The sequence below is a fragment of the Gavialis gangeticus genome, unplaced genomic scaffold (genome assembly GCF_001723915.1).
Source record: "Gavialis gangeticus isolate Ggan-Ray unplaced genomic scaffold, GavGan_comp1, whole genome shotgun sequence".
Lineage (NCBI taxonomy): Eukaryota > Metazoa > Chordata > Crocodylia > Gavialidae > Gavialis > Gavialis gangeticus.
Window position 1 is genome coordinate 54794506 of NW_017729006.1, and position 17027 is coordinate 54811532.

General features: G+C 41.8%; 1 protein-coding gene across 2 annotated transcripts in view; it reads left to right on the top strand.

The window, feature by feature from the left end:
- Positions 1-17027, top strand: part of LPCAT1 (lysophosphatidylcholine acyltransferase 1) — an 86117-nt gene that overhangs the window by 22328 nt on the left and 46762 nt on the right. For both annotated transcript variants that reach the window (XM_019509202.1, XM_019509203.1), the window contains exons 4-9: positions 1829-1938; positions 3421-3481; positions 4969-5027; positions 11275-11309; positions 14305-14359; positions 16187-16269. In XM_019509202.1, the coding sequence (XP_019364747.1) occupies positions 1829-1938; positions 3421-3481; positions 4969-5027; positions 11275-11309; positions 14305-14359; positions 16187-16269 (403 nt within the window). The remainder of the gene's footprint in view (positions 1-1828; positions 1939-3420; positions 3482-4968; positions 5028-11274; positions 11310-14304; positions 14360-16186; positions 16270-17027) is intronic.

The following is a 17027-nucleotide window of genomic DNA, read 5'->3' on the forward strand; positions in this document are numbered from 1 at the left end:
TTATTGTCCTTGATGCTCAAAGCTAGTTGGAGTTCAGTTGCAGCCTTGGCTTTCCTGGTTTGCTCCCTGCAGGACTGGACCAGTGCAGAATAATCCTTGTTGGAGGTGAATCCCATCCTCCATCCTTTGTAGGCCTTTCTTTTTAGCCTCAGAAGGTCTGCTAGGTCCCTGGAGAGCCAGGGGGGCTGCTGTGCCCTCTTGCTGCCTTCCTCCGAGGTGGAATAGAATTAGCTTGTGCACTGAAGATCACTCCCTTGAGGAGCAACCGCTCTTCTTGAGCTCTCCTCCCCCTGGGGTCGTGGTTCCTTAGGGCCTCACTGACAAGCCTTCTGAGCTTGTCAAAGTCAGCTTTCCTGAAGTCAAGGACTTCCGTGTTGCTGACTGACTTGCCAGCTTTATGATGGATGGTGAAGGTGATCAGCTTGTGGTCAATGTCACCCAGCTTCCCATCAATCACTAGGTCACCGATTAGGTCACCCCCAGTAGCCAGTACCAGGTTGAGCAGCGCTTTGCCTCTTGTTGGCTCATAGACTTCTTGAGTCAGGTAGAGGTCATCTTGGATATTTAAGTTATCTATTTAGGTACAGATCACTAGATTGCTCTCCTCTTTTTAAATTATCAGTATGCATCAGTCATGCTAAAAGCATGCCTGTTAAATAGTCCTCCTGCAGGGGATGTAAGTCTAGGGATACCTAGCTTGTGAATCTCAACTCAGTTCAGCCCAGCCAAGGTGGTGTCAGTTCTGAGCCTGTGCAGGACCAGTATTGTCTATGTCTAGGGAGTTTTATTGGGGAATTTAAGGTGCTGAAGCCATTAGTAGGGGGATCTTGTAGACTGCACTGTTGTTAGACTTAAGCATTTCATTCTCCAGTCCTGATTCAGTGCCTTTGTAGATCTTGGCCTTCATCTCTCAGGAAACATAATTATATATACGCACTCTGCCTAGCATAAATTATAGTCTATGGGGAAGAGATGCATGAGAGAAATCCTGTTAATATCGGGAAACCCTTTTCCATTGGATAAGGAGATGAATTGCGTTTTATGACTCTGGAAACTCTTTAGGAAAGATAAGATTCATCTGTGGGGAGTACTGGGCAGTGCAGTTTCAGCAGTGTTAAACATGGGTGACTGGTAGGGGGTGCACGGGCCCCCCCCCGACAGCCAACACTGATGCTGTTGGTAGGGCTGGTTACCCTCCTGCCAGGGTTGGCGGCTTCTGCGGGTGCCCTGCCAGATCAGGAGGCACCAGTCACTCATGGAGCTAAACTTGCAATGTTTTTGTAGAAACGGTTAGCCTCCCCATGTCTTAAGGGATCTCCATAGGTCAAGTTTGGGATTTGCCTTGTGTCCTACTTTAAAAGGAAAAAGATCTTGTCCAAGAGGATTGTGGGGAAGGTCTCCACAAAGAGGTCCTCACACAGATTCTCTTCATTGGAATCCCTGCCAAGAAGATTTGTTACAAGAGGAAATAATCTAGCTGTCTTGATGGTCAAACTTTTTATTTCCTGCAGAAAAATATGCTTACATTAAAGAGACACAGTTACATTTAAAGTTACATATATAGTTTCCATCCGTTCACTACGTTTAAAAAAAGTGAACTTTTTGCTAATTTTTTGTCCTTTTATTTGTCAATCTAGGTAATGAAAATGGGTCAAGGAATTGCCATTATTTAGCTGAAAAAATATTTTTGTAAGGTGATTCAATTAGACTAGTTATTTCTTTGTAAGAGAGGTTCATGTTCAAAAGGGTGCCTGTGAGGTGATACCACAAAGCAGCGGTGAAAGCAAGTTATAATGAAAACATGCATGTAATTTTCTTTTCTTTTCAGCTCTAATTAAATACTGCCGGCCGGTATTTGTGTCTCGGTCAGACCAGGATTCTCGCAGGAAAACAGTTGAAGAGATAAAGAGACGTGCTCAGTCAGGCAAATGGCCCCAGGTACCTTGTGGTTTTTCTGTGACAGAATATATTTGGTATTTATTGATAGCAGTTTAGCGTGTCCTGTTTCCAACTCTTCCCTATCACCCTAATCCTCTTATGCTTTTCTCCCTGAGATACAGAACTTAAAATCCTTACTTGCATGATGAATTTCTAGCCTCATCTTTAGTTCTGTTGTGATGTGTTTAGCATTTGGAGATCATTTCCACTGGAGTGATGCTGTTAAAATTTAAATATTGTTAAGAATGATTGAGGTGTTTGACACTTGATATATCAAGTGTTATAATGCAGTACGCTAGGGCTATCCAGTTGGCTGCCCACGGACTGCATGCAACTCATGAGCTCTTAGCTTATGGGCTGTGGGGCTCCCTCCTAGGTGCTGCTCTCCCATTGTTCCTTGTAGCCAGGATCTCCGGGCTCCTGCTCCCTCTCCTTCCTCAGGGAGGCCCATGCAGTTTGCTTTGGGGAGAGAAATGGAAAAGGAGGGATACTTCAGGCTCTGTGCTGCATGCCTAAACTTCCTGAAAGCGTGTACATTAGATTGTAATTTGGAAACCTATTAGAGCCTCTTCTTGTGATATGGATGAGACTACTACGTAATTATGTGGTCATTGACCCATTTAGAGTAATGGAGTGGAACAGTGTCTTGTCCTTACCTAGGGACTTTTATCAAAGGAACTTGCAGTGCTGCAGAGGGAAGTATGTATTACCGATGCTTTAAAGAAGAGGAAGCTGAGTAAAGAGCAGAGTAACATGTTCAGAGTTACTTAGAAAGCCAGGAGCAGTGCTGGAAGTAGAACCCAGCTCTCCTGAGTCCTAGTCTCGTAGTCTGTTCACTGGCAGTACGCATTCACTTCCCTTGAATTCAGCAATTTGGAATTGGTGATATGAGCTGTCAGTATCTTTCCTATTTCTCTTTTTCTGAGTGGAGTCTACTCAGAATTTAACCTTCTCTTCCTTCTGCTGATAATTCAGTTAAGTCTTAAGAATCTTTTTTTTTTCTTGTTAAAATATTCATTTAGGTGTTCTAGGGTCTCTGCAATGGTGGTATCTAAATAACTACCAGGTAGCTAGTATGCGGGGGCGAGACTATTTTTTCTCTTTCCAATCTGAGAGAGGGATCTTGATTAGTTTGTGGCAGTTTTCTTATTTTTTTGTGAAACTAGGTCTTTAGGCGCATGTGTTTTGAAGAAACTGAAAGAGAACTGAATTAATTTTTTTTTAACATTTTGGATTTGAATCTAGTTTTACAACCCATAAGAAGGGTTGTAGAACAGAGTTCTCTGGTGTTCAGTTTGCATATGAAAATAAACAACTTCACTTGGATTGAAAAAGAATCTTAACTCAATCCCCCCCCTGAAATTATTATAGTTAATTATATGAAGAATTTTTTAATTTTGTCTTTAAAGATGTAAATATTTATAAATAAATCCACATGGAATAGTTATATTTCATAAAAGTGAACTTTGTTTTTACTCCAAGATAATAATATTTCCTGAAGGCACTTGCACAAACAGATCCTGTTTAATTACCTTCAAGCCTGGTAGGTATTTTTAATTTTCCTTTTATAGCATGCTCTCATTGCTTTAGCATTTTAAATGTATTGTTTGCATTGTAATTGGCTTGCTACTGAAAAGTGTGAATGAAAAAGCCTTGTGAAGGGCTGGGATTGAAGTGGAATTTTTTTAATGCTATAGATCACTATGGCATAGTTTTACCACATTTTAATTTCCTGTGTCTGAAAGCGGAGTTGATGCAGAGAGAGAAAGCATTGCTTGCAATACCTTATTTGTTCAGTTTTGGTGCCCAGGGACCAAAGAAAGTTGAGAATCACTGCCCTAGCTGGACTACATTTTTACAATTACGCACTTTGAATCCAATTCAAATAGTATTTTTCCTTTGTTTCTGAGCTGTGAACAGTTTCTCTTGCTGAATTTTTGTATCCTTTGTGATAGAGCAGTCTGAAATACCAAAAGCATAAGTATTCAGTGTGAGGGTGCTGCAACATCTACTGCTAAATAATATGTAGCTGACTATCACTTTCCAACTAGATGCACCTACACACAACTGTTGAGAGGTACTCTGGCCAGGTCTGCCCCAGAAACTTCTTCCAGTATAGCAATACTAGTTAAGAGGATGATCCTCTGTTTTCTGACCTTTCTTTGGCAAAACGCCATACTTCAACAGTTGAAACTGTTGGAACAGCAGCATGAAAGTGCTTTTCCCAGGATAAATTTTTGTTTGTGAAACCATTAGGAATTAATAACCAAGAGGTGTTTTGCAGACACAAACTGCATCAGTCTAGAAGGGCTTGTTAGTGCATCAGATCTTTTTGACTTGTTACCCTAGCCATGATGTGTCAGCAGCTAGGTGAATGGACAGCAGCAAGAAGACCAGTTCTGGGAGCAGTGCTCTTTGGCTCCCTTGACTGTGTCCAGACAAGTGCAGACTTGCAGTATATGGTGCCACAGGCCCATCTGCGGTGCCACTCGGTGCACATGCCAGTGTTTCCCATGCTGCTACCTTGCGATGGGGTGGGGGGAGGGTTGTTTTTGACCCCAGGAGATCCTGGGGTCCAAGAAACCCAGGCCAGAAAAAAGCAGGGCGGCACACATGGCAGCAGCATGCGCCACCCAAAAAAAAAAAAGAAATCAATAATCCTGATGTCAAATTTGAGGGAGTGGGATGTGATAAAAATGTTTCTTTTGTACTTGATTATTTGCATTTAAGTTGACAGTGAAGGATTTAGCATTTTTTTTACAATCTGTTAATTGTTTATATTTCCTTTATAAGTGACCACAGTGTATATACTTTTGGACATATATTGTCTTTTTAAAATAACTTTTTCAAAGGGATTATTATTAGCTACTTACTTTTGCTTTTTTTCCTTTGTCATGAGGTGAATTCTAACTGTTCTTCATGAAAGACTGAAAAAAATAACCATTTTTCACAGAGTCTTTTGGAAGTGAACAGTTTACTGTAGTAAAGAAATTTTATGCAAAAAAGTAATGATATGCATATGCCTTCCAGGTGCATTTATCCCTGGAGTTCCTGTACAGCCAGTAGTTTTACGGTATCCTAACAAACTGGTAAGTTCAGTTGCTTTCTCAATTTTTTTTAATTTTGGCTATGGGGTTTGCTGCTTTGCCATCAAATTGTTTAACTTAGAGTGCACACTTGCCATTGGTGTGTTTGTTGGCTTTTTGTAGACAAAAGCCCAGCAGGAAACAGGTGTAGGTTAATTGCTGATTTTTATCAACTTGCTTTACTTTTTGCTCTTGCTCTTTTCCTCTCCTGAAAGAATTCCCTCTATCCACTTAAAGTATTAGGAAAAATCTTCTAAGGCAATCTCCAGTTTGTAAAATCGAGGTTTTTAGGTGGGGGGGTAGAGAGGAGGGGATTTCATTTAGTCAGTGTGGTGAGGAGAGAATACTTTAATTCCTCAACGGTTTTTGGTAGATAGAGCCAAGAGCAATTTTTTTTAAAAGTATCCAGGTCAGTTGCAATTACACCCTAGGACTTGTAACAGCATGTTTATTTGACATCTTTTGAGATGAATGCTGTATAAAGTCTTCAGCCTGATGTCTTGAACAGTAGATTTCTTTATGCAGCCTGTCTGAAGATTGTAAATCTCTTTGAAATGCACAAAAAATCTTGGAGCAGCTCTAATTATCACTTCATTAGGAGTGAAGGAGTGTCACTCCTCCCTCATCCCTGGAGCATGTGTAAATGTGTCTGAAGGTAAAATTAAAGTCAAATTAACCACCATGGATTAGATTAGGGGTGTGCATGGGACACATCTGCAGGCTGGATTAGGTGCCAGGGCCCTGTGCCACCCTTGGCCACTGGGATCAGGGCCCTGCCTGGTCCTGTGTGTGGAGACTAGGCTCTGTAGGCCCTGCACCACCTCTGCCTAGTCCCATGTGCTAGGTTGGGTGTGGAAGGCAGCCATGGCCCACAGGGCTCCCCACAGGCCTGTGGAGAGTCCCACAGGCTGGATGGCATGCCATGGGGGGCAGCATCTGGCCCATGACCCACACATTGAGTGCTTCTGCTTTAAGCTACAAAAACATACTGGGGATTGCTTCTGCCCCCACAAATTTCAAACAAGATCTAAGAGTGTGAGCCAACAGTATGCCCTTGTTGTAAAGAAGGCTAACAGTATACTGGGCTGCATTAAGAGTGTTGCCAGCGGATCAAGGGAAGTAATTATTCTCCTCTATTTGGCGCTGGTGAGGCCACATCTGGAGTACTGTGTCCAGTTTTGGGCCTCCCGTTGCAGAAAGGATATGGAAAAATTGGAGAGAGTCCAGTGGAGGGCAACAAAAATGGTTAGGGGGCTGAGCACGTTACTTGCAAGGCGAGGCTGGGGAAACTGGGCTTATCTAGTCTGGAGAAGAGAAGACTGAGAGGGGATGTAATAGCAGCCTTCAACTACCTGAAGCGTGGTTCCCAAGACAAAGGAACTAGACTGTCCTCAGTGGTGGCAGATGACAAAAAAAAGACAAATGGTTTCAAGTTGCCACAAAGGAAATTTAGGTTGGATATTAGGAAGAACTTTCTCAGTAGAAGAGTAGTAAAGCATTGGGGCAGGTTACCCAGAGAGGTTGTAGAGTCTTCATCCTTAGAGGTTTTTAGGACCTGGGTAGACAAAGCTTTGGCTGGGATGATCTAATTGTTGATTGTCCTGTTTGAGCATGGGGTTGGACTAGATGACCTCCTGAGGTCTCTTCCAACCCTAATTTTCTATGATTCTGTGGTGATTTTTGTGACCTAAAATTAAGTAAAAAAGACTGGTGTGGGGTAGGAAAAAACTTTTTCCCCTGCCCATTACAAATTCCATAACTGCAACAGGACCTTTTTAAGTCTAGAAATGTTGAGAATGTAGATGAATGATGCATTGTCTTAATCCTTTCTGCTGGGTAAGCAAGCATTCTTTCATATATGGATGTGACATCACATCTGTGTGGCTATGTGTGTGCAAGTACTTCCCTGTATGTCCTCAAAAATATTCAGTTCCGTCAGTTAGGTTGTTAGCATTTACTCCTCCCCTAGATTCACCATCTTGGTAAACCATATAATCTCTAAGCCTTTTCTGCAAATAAGCTTCAGAAACAAAAAAGAGCGGAGAAGGAAAGAAATTTCTATTACAGATTAATGTTAGGTTAGATTGGGAAGGTAGGGTGAAACTAGAGAAGAGATGCAGAGTAGGTGGGGAAGGATAGGGTAGGTGGGGAAGGGTTTGGAGCTTGTGTGTTGTGTTGGCTAGGCTGGCACGTATTCGTGGAGCTGTGAGGAGTTAGACCTTGGATAGTTAGGCAGGAGCAGGAAACGTGAAGGTTTATTGCTTTGGCCTCAAGTGTTTTCAGCTTCATTCTTGATGGATTTACTTTTCCATAGTCCTTGGTTCCAGCCCTGTCTAGGCCTCCTGAGATCTCCCTGTGGGGGCAGCAACTCCTCCATAATTATACTTTCAGGAATAGATGTTCTAATTAAGGCATAAGAAATTTGTATTTAAGAACAAAGCCCTATTCTAACATTTTATAGAGCAGTGCAAGTCTGCCGTGGGCTTCAGCTAATCAGCCTCTTTTGCCTCCTGTAGTCCAGAACCCTGACTTCCAAACTGGATGGTGGAATGACCTTTGGGTTCCATAAGCATTACCCCCCTGCCACCTCCTTCCATACTGCCCCTTCCTCCCACCACCAGGGAGGGTGGGCAGCTCTTATGGAACCCAGAGCTCTGGATAAGTATGTTATAAATCTCTAGTCCTGTACCTAGTTCTTGAATTGGTGCTTTGCAGTAGACTGAAACAGTCAGAAATGGCACAGTAAGTCTGATTCTGATTGCTTTGGAGAGTTCCTTAATTGTTGCTGACTTGTCTGGAAGTCCTTTTCTTAAGGCTTCTAATACCAGCTGTGTGTCTCTCTCGTGGGTCCAATTTCTTCAGGAACAGGGGGATTACATTTTGATGCAGTTGTTTTTGGGCATGAAGTGGAGAGAATTCTAGCTGTATGAATGGGCATTGTGCCATTCTACTCATTAACTCTTGCTTTTTGTGGCTCAGACTCAGGAGTCCACTTTATTTCTTTGCTGTAGGTTAAGTATCCCTCAGGTCTTTGGATTCTGGACAGTTAGTATCCATATTCCAAGTAAGGGGCTATCATGTTACCTCCCTGGGCTTGCACCAATAGCAATATATTAAGTTCTCTTCATACATTCCTTTGCCACGTTTTACAGTTTTGCTTTGCCTATATTATTCTGCCAGAGATTGGTAGTTGTATTTAAGGTAGGCTTAATTCCTGTCAAAACCTGCGTGCGTGCATGCGTGTGTGCGCGCGCGCGTGTGCGTTCAGGTCCAAAACTCCTTTGTAGGCAATCAAGGCCATTGTATTCTAAGATTGTGGCTGTTCTTGTGCAGTTTTTTCCCCCCACTTTATTTTCATTCGCTTGTTTATTCTGCTACAAGTTAACCTATTTCATGGCTATTGAAGCCTCCTTGGGCACATCCATACAAGTAAGCACATGCCTGTTGCAGCGTCTCAAAGCAGTTTGAGACGCTGCAAGAGGCACTCTGGGAACCAAAAAATGTTCCCCGTGCTGCATGTTTGCACAGCACGGACACTGATTTTGATACCTGGAAATCCTGGTATCAAATTAAAAACTGCTGAAAAAAAGTGGTGAGGTTGAGTCCTCCAGAGACAGTTTGACACCCAGCCAGAGCCTCTCTGTGTTGAGGCCCTGTTGCCCCAGGAGGTTGCCTAGATGGCAGAGCGGGGGCACCAGAAGACATGATAGCAGTGCCAGCTGAAGGCCAACTGTGCAGCCACGGGCTACTGGCCCAGAGGTGCAGGAGGCTTTGCTGCAGTCCCCATACCACAGCCCAGGTGGCTGTGCAGTCCCTGTCCAGGTCTGGCAGGTGTGCAGCCATGGGGCCGCAGGTCCAAAAGAGCTGATGCTGTCGCAGGTGGCAGCAGATGACAGCCAGGCAGCAGCTCCCACTTCCAGACTGGTGCAGCGGGTAGAGGGTACAGGGGCCCCTCTCTTCAGGTTAGGGCTGCGTCAGTAGTCCAGCTGGCACAAAGGGGCTAGTGTCCCCGGATACCGACTGGCTGGGCCTCAAGCTCGTGAGGTCATGTAGTCTTGAGCTGCTTGCCAGGGCAGCTTTTTATACTGTTAGGGCCAGCAGCATCCCCTGGCTGAAGATCCAGGCAGAGCTGGGCAGGTTCAGCATGCCTCAAGTGGTACAATTCGCCCCAAAGTGCATGTTTAGGCATGTGCTGAGGCATAAATCTCCAGCACAGATGTGTGCTGCTATTTGAGCTGCTGCAAGCACATGTGCCTGCATGTGTGAATGCACATCTCATGTTCAACTTACACTTGCAATTTGCTTGTTGTGCTGCTTTGCAGATTTCCATAATTTTCTAAAGGCAGATCTCGGACTCTCCATAATAATTCAAATACATACCCCATCTCCACAGCTCAGTGCTAATCTTAAAGGCCCAGATTGCAATACTGACTATATTTAAAAAAAAAAAAAATTCAGAGCTTTTAGTCTTAGTACTTCCTTAAGTCTCCTCTATTGTTTGGAAAAGAAACCTTTCAAAGGTTTCACTTTTTTAGGTACAGAATCTTCAAATTGTGCTTTGCCTCTAACAAAATAACTGCTGTCCCTGAGCAAGAGTTGGAAGCTTTTTATAAATACATACAGTGCTCATATCAGCTACAGATAAAATATTGCTTTTCTGGCACAACTGTCTGTTTTATCTTAGTTTGCATACAGTAGTGAGAGTCTGGATAAGCTTCAGTCAACCACTCTGTTTTGATCCCCGCAGTCCATCTTCTAAAATAAAGGGTGACTGTCTTTGGCTCTACAGCCTCACTTCCACTTTCTTGTATAATGAAGTAAAATTTTGAAGTTAACTTCCAAATCTTAAAGTTCTCTCTCTCTGACAGTTTCTGGAAAACTGAAGCTTGCTTCCTTCCAAACCTGTCTAATCCCCTCATTTTCCAGTAATGCCTCCTGGTCTATTAGGCTTCTAATCTACAATTGATCTTAAACTCTTTCCTCTTTCTTATGTTACAAATGCATGTCTTTACCAAATCAGGCAGCTTATTTCTTCATACCACTTCCTTTTTCTGTTCCAATGGCTCAATTTTTTGTACAGACCCTTATCTTTGTTTTGGACTGCTATTCCTTGCTTGGCTCCTGATGACCTCCCTCAAATCTACTCAAAAGCACAAGCACTCTAAACTTTCTTGTTTGAGCTGAAACACTTATCAGCACATCACTCCCCTCCTTTCTCCTTTGCATCAAGTTCAAGTTTCCAGCCTTTCCTTCCAGGTCATCCCAGTCCTATCTTATTTAACTGCTTATATCTCCCTCCCTCTGCAACACACATGATGCCCACTTCTGTCCACTCCTTCCATCACCATGTCTTTGCTACCTTGCTCCCAGGTTGCTCACTACTCATGCAGTGCCTTTTTGAGGCTTGGATTGTCTTTTGTGTTTTTAACTGTATGCTCTCCTGTTTTAAAATTCTTTTTCAAGGTGCACTTCTACTGCAAAACCAAAAAGAATGTAGCCAACCCATAAAGGCCTTGGCGCAGTAGTAGTAGTAAAAATACTTTCCAGTTTTGCTGCTTAGAAATAAAGGTATTTTGATGATAAACTGTACGCCACTCATTACATTGATCTTTTTTAATGTCATATCTTTTTCTAGCATTTGCTTTGCTCTTTTTGTTTTTTCAGATTTCAAGTTCTTCATAACACAGACTCCATTTTCCAACCTCCAGACTTAGAGTTCCCAGGCCTCTGGAAGTTGGAAGCTGTAGAGGGAGGGGGGGACAAGGGACAAATCAGTCTGGATAGGCCCTGCTTAAATGCTCATCCCATTAGGATCTGCACTGCATTGCTGTGAGAGAAATTTGGTTCATGGTAGCATGGACCTGTGGTCTGACCTGGTGGGTCATCTCTTGCATTCTTTCTTTCATATGCTTCTGTTTATACCCTTACTGGCAGTTACCTATTTAAAAAAAAAAATCTAATGGGACAAAAGAAGCATCTGAATTGCAGTTAATTTTTTCTAAATGTATATATTTTTAAGTGGGCATCTTTTGAAGGATCCAAAGAGTCTTCAGATGTGCTATGAACATAATTTTTGTGTATGTAAACACTGAATTACACCTGAACTGTGTTTCTTAACTTTATAAAAGGCAAGCTTATTCCTGTTTAGCATTCAGTTTATTCCTAATGGAAGTAGCTTTTTTTTAAATGGTTCATTGCTATCTTCATGAGGACTTAGAGAAAATAATTGCATTTGTTTTGCACTTCTTAGGATACAATCACATGGACATGGCAAGGACCAGGAGCGTAAGTCAATCATGTCTTCTTTCTTGTGCTGTGATTGCTTTTGTAAATTAGCTTGGTGTTACAAGTGTACTGTCAGATGGGCATTATTGGTTATTAGGATATTCCATAAAATGAATGAGTCTTTCCTGTTGATTGCCACATCATTAAAAAAAACAAAAACAAAAAACCCTCATCTGGAAAAATCTAGAAATAAACTAGTATTGTTTTCTGCCACTTATTTCTGTCCAGTGGCGATGCGAGCTTAGATGGCATTTGTCCCACTGGCTTGATTATTTTATGGACTGTTTTTGTTTTCCTGTTTCGTTTTTATTTCAATATTGTTATATGATCCACCTGCATGTGATGAGACAGATTGCTTTTGCTCCCACAACATACAACTTTCATATCTCCACATTTCTTAGCATCATCATTTGAATGTTTTGGCCATCTTTAGGAAATGCAAAAGATTCAAATGCTGCTGCCAATTTGGCAGTAGCTGTGATGGGATTAAAGCCTGAACTTTGGGGCTGGAAGGAGAGGGTTAGTAATGCTGAGAACTGGTCTCTGCCTCTCCTTCATGGGCCCAAAAAGACAGCAGAGTCTTGGCAGCCGTTACAGCATCCCCATGCCTCCATCCCAGTGTGGAATGCTCGTAGAAATGCTGGAATCAATTTCCTTGCATAAAACTCGCACCCATATTTTGGATGGCTAAGAAAAGAGTAACACTTCAGCTGCTGGGCCTGTTGTGCCCTTAAGTTAGAGATCTTTGAAGTTGCCATTGGCTGCATGCAATGTTGAGATCTCCAGCCAGGAGCCACAACAAGATGCTGTGGTGAACTGTGGCTCTGCTTCTCCCTCTGCCCCCTCCTGAGGGGGAGTGGAGCAGTCAGTGCTATTCTGCAGCTCATCACTGCCAAGGCTGCAACCCTTTTTTTTTTTTTATGGAAGGGTGGGGGGTGGTGAAGCAGAGCTGGTTCTTGTGAGTGTTCTCCTATGACTTTGGCCTACACTGTACTGAAGCAAAGAGGTGCACAGAGTTTGGGGGCTGGAGAACTGGGATCCTGGTGGCAGCAGTGCAGGGATATTGCAGCAGTGGTCAGACCCTGAGAACGCCTTTAGTGCTAGGGGCTTTGACACCCTGATTGTTCCTGGCACTCTTAGGAGGAAGAGAGAAGGCAGCAGCAACCAGAGGGAGAATCGGCACCACAGCAGCAGTTTAGCTGGGGCATCAGTCAGCAACCAGGGTGCTGGTGCTCCCCATGCTTAGAGCACTCCTTGAATCCTGCCACCATCCTAAGCCCCTCCTGCTCCTGCCCATGTGCCACTGCCAGAACCAGGATTCCAGTTTTCCAGCCCTCAGCTCCCTCGTGCTTTTCTGCTGCCGTGTCTCCCTGATCTTTTGCAGAAAGCAGATGACCACAGCACTGAATGATTGTTCTCCCTTCTCTCTCCCCGATCTCTCCCTCACCTGCCCTGTGAAGAAAGGGGCAGGAGAGGAGCACTGTGGGATTTGATGGAGAATCCATGGGTCCTTTGTTCTGCACCAGAGAGCATGCATATGTAGCAGGAAGTGAAACGCTTTTAAACAGTATATCAATTTCAACTGGTACTTTTGTGGAGCACTTTTGGCTGCTTTTGGAATGCATCAGAGGGCCTGGATGTCTGTATGGCTCACCCGTTGAAGTGTTTCATAAGTTACATCTGTTCACAGTGTGGATTAACTCATCTGCTCAAGTTAAACCACATTAAATGACAAAGATACTTGTTTAGAATTCAGGTCCCTTTTATTAAATGTATTTTATTTCACTTACAAAATAAATTATATTACTGTGAATTAAGTCTGCATTAATTCTTAGCCTCTGTACCTGCCTGGATCAATACAGTTTTACTAACCCACTGTAAATTTACATGTAGTGAATTAACCATAATTTTCCTGAATACAGCTGGGAAGGAAGGCTGAAGTTAACACATGTGCATTACACTGGAAAATCTCAAGTTGTTTGTGCTTCCACCTTCTGCACTTTCTGAAGTTTCCTCAGAGCATCACTTTCTCTCAGCATAACAGCACAAAGCTTTTGTGTTGGCATTTGCCACTAGGCAAAATAGCTTCCTTTCCATGAAGGCTGACAATCTTTTCAGAGTCCAAGAGATTTGTAAATAGTGAGGACTCCTCACACCACAATATACACAAACTTACAATTTTAGAAGTAACTCATATACTTCTGACAGATTTTGTTGCAGATCTTTTGGTGTAAGTGAAGCTTTGGCTCCCCTGGCACCTAGTGGTCAGGCACTGTAATAACTAAGACCTACTGCAAGCAGTCAGTTTAGGAGAGCTGGTCATGCCTGCTCCTTACCATGAGTAATTCTGAGAATAAGTTATTCTGTAGTAGTTTTGTCCTTATGTCCTTTTCTGGAGTTGGGTGCTAACACCATCTGAAACAAAGTTGGTTTCTTTATCCTTAAATGGCACATTACATGCTTTTTGCTTCCCTTAAGTTTTATTTTGAATGTGGTAAAGGAAAGCAAGATAGATATGTGTATATTTCTTTCAGTGGGCTAAAACATTAAATGTAGGCAACTATGATTTTGACATTCTGCCTTCCCCTTCCCCCCTGCCACCTCCCAAACTGCATACATGCATGAATCTGGACCCCTGCCACCTCCCAAACTGCATACATGCATGAATCTGGACAGTTTTCTTAAACAGATGCACTACTTCTGTTATGTTTAGATGGTTTGTGTACATATTAGTCATACTACAGCGGAGGTATTCCCAAAGGAATGTGACTTTCTTACTGCTTCAGACTTCCCATATCATTGGCTATCTGTTGAATGTGAAATTTTTTTGGTACTTGTTTATAGAAACTAGTAATACATGTAAAAGTGCCATCCAAATGCATTTTTTCTGAATATGCATCTTAGCTATATAATGCTAGCTGAGGAACTTCAAATGCAGTGCATTGCTTTTGCTACAATCAAAAATTCTGCTTTGTTTTTGTTTTGTTTTTTTAAGGATGGAAATACTATGGCTTACCTTGTGTCAGTTTCACAATTCTGTGGAAATTGAGGTTAGTATAAAAGTATCGATACTGTCTTATTACAGGCAGTAAAAGGAAAAATACTCTTATATACTACATATGCAGAGTAATGGTATCACATGGTAAAAATATGTAGTGAGACTTCGTGTCAGCAATGCATTCTAGTGCAGGGTTAATACCATCCACATGTAGTATACATAGACTTTCTAGCTGAAAGCTTTACCCAAAATCAAAGTTAAAAATTCCTAACCTTCCTCTGTGGCTGCTGTGCATTTTCATTTAAAGGATACATTGTCATTCAAGTTGCCAAGTGCTTTGGTAGCTATGGATACCTTATTTTCAGATATCAGTGATTAATGTGCAATGTTAAGATTTTTCTTTGGAAGGAAAAAAAATGCAAAATTTCTTCCTGCACATACAGAATCTTTTAATACCTCAGTCAAAACAAAAGAAGTTGCACAATTAAGCATGTGAGAATGGGGAAATATGAAAGTTAAATTTTCATGTGCAGCCTTAACTTTGCATTGTGCATTTTCAGTACAGGTACTGTTTGCATGCTAGCTTTTTTAGAAAGTATTCTTAAAGGGATTCTTAGATTTTTATAGCATTTCATGCTGTGTTTTATTCTTGATTTTTGTTTAAAAAAAAATTCACTGGCATAACTGTGCAAGATAAGATCTTTAACAGTCTAAAGTTTTCTCATGTGTGTTGTTTTAGCTGTATCTCAAGCCAGAAACACCCCTTTCCTCTGGGCAGTTGAGATTAGGCAGTTAACTGGGAGGAAAAAAAAATATTGCTCTATAAGTATGAGCAGTTTAATATTTGTTTTCTGTATAAATTGCATTTAACTTATGATGTATGCTGCAAACAGGGTAGTGACTAGTAGAAGAGTTGAGCAGTAAGGTTGCAGAAACTTAGAAATACTTCAGGAAGATATTGTGCATTTGTAATTTGCTTTTTCAGGGCTTAACTACATTTAACTGCTTCAGCCCAGCTCATCTTCTAGTGTTTTCTGTGCATGTGGAGGAAGGGAGTGTGAGAGAGAGAAAATATGGGGAGACAGACATTCAGAATTCTGCTGAGTTATAAAAAGTGACAATAGAGTCTGATTTGGAATTACTCAACTAGAAACCATTTCATCTCCTTGTCCTACCACACTTTTTCTGCTACCCATAGACGAATGAATTCCCTGCACTGAATATACAAACTATGGAGCAAGGGATAACATTTTGTTATGAAAATACATTAAGGTGCATCTTCTGTATAGCTTCATAAGGGACACCCCTTGATTACTTTTCACAAAGTCTTTTAGTTATATTTCTTGTTATCTAAAGATCTTGCACCACGTTCTTGTGTATAACTGAAGGGCGTGTAACATGCTAGGCACCTCGTACAAAGGATGTTTACAGTTCATCTTTGCACTGCTCGCCTTGTACTGTGGTTAAGGAGTCACTGTTCAGGTGACCCTGAGTTGAAGTGTCCAGAGGGGCAGGAAGGCTTAATGGGCTGATGTAGAAGTTTGGTCATTCTCTCTTCTGCTACACTAGGAGCAGTGGAGAAGGTATTTGTAGTACACGTAGGTAGACCCCATGTCAATAAAAGAATTGAAGCTAATCTGTGTTACTGACAGCAGGAATGGAGCCACACCATTATGGACAGCTGTAGCCTATGATGTGGCTTTAAGTGTGTATTACATCAGGTTTTCTAGATCTTGGTTTTTAAATTGCTGTCTTCCCACACTACTGCTTTAATTTTATTCTGAGCAGGACTGCTACATATATCTTTCACTACAATGTAATAATACAAATGTTTTCAAATGTATATATATTTTGATATAATTTGGTTTTCTCTTTTCAGTTTCTACCTGTGTATGTCCCTTCAGAAGAGGAAAGAAAGAACCCATCTTTGTATGCAAACAACGTCAGGCGGGTAATGGCAGAGTAAGTATGCCTGATTTTTTCACTTTGGAATCAAACAGAAGTTCTGAAGGCTATCAATATTTGCCTCTGTGCAGACAAATGTATAGAATATAACCTACATTTAAAAAACCATTTACTTGACTCTTCTTCCTAGTGTATTTGGTTATTTGAGGCAGCTAATCAACTGCAATGATTGTCAGAGAGGAAGTACTATGAAAACTTATAAGTGCTTTGGATTCCTCTGTACCTCGCATGTTACCATGACTGCTCTTAAGTTATGGTGTTAGGACTTCAGAAAAAATGTTATGTAAAATGATAAGAAAAACTTGGATGTGCCTTGATGTTTAAGCTATATATGAGATTTTTTTTCTGTTTTGAAAACACTGAGTTAAAATGGAAGAACATCTCAGATATCAGTCTGACATGAAATGAAATGAAATTTTAAAACCCCCCCAGCTTCACAGTAAGCTACATCTCCCTGAAAGCATAGTCATAGAAACAGAAATTTCCCTCCGCTCCCTACTTAACATTGTAGAACGGTCATTTGCTCTGCTATAGTTGTTTTATGTCTCCATTCTTATTCCAGGGTAAATGGAGGTGCCCAGAAGTGTGCCTGATAGTTTGTGTCTGGGGGTGGGGGGTCAGAATGGAGGTAGGGAAGCCTGAGCCTCCTGCTGTGCAGAGTAGAGCCAGGGGCAGGATACTGCAAAGAAGTGTCACTGCCAAGAGCTAGGTTAACTCTTTTCCTGGGCCTGTAAACAACACAAGCTTTTTTTTTT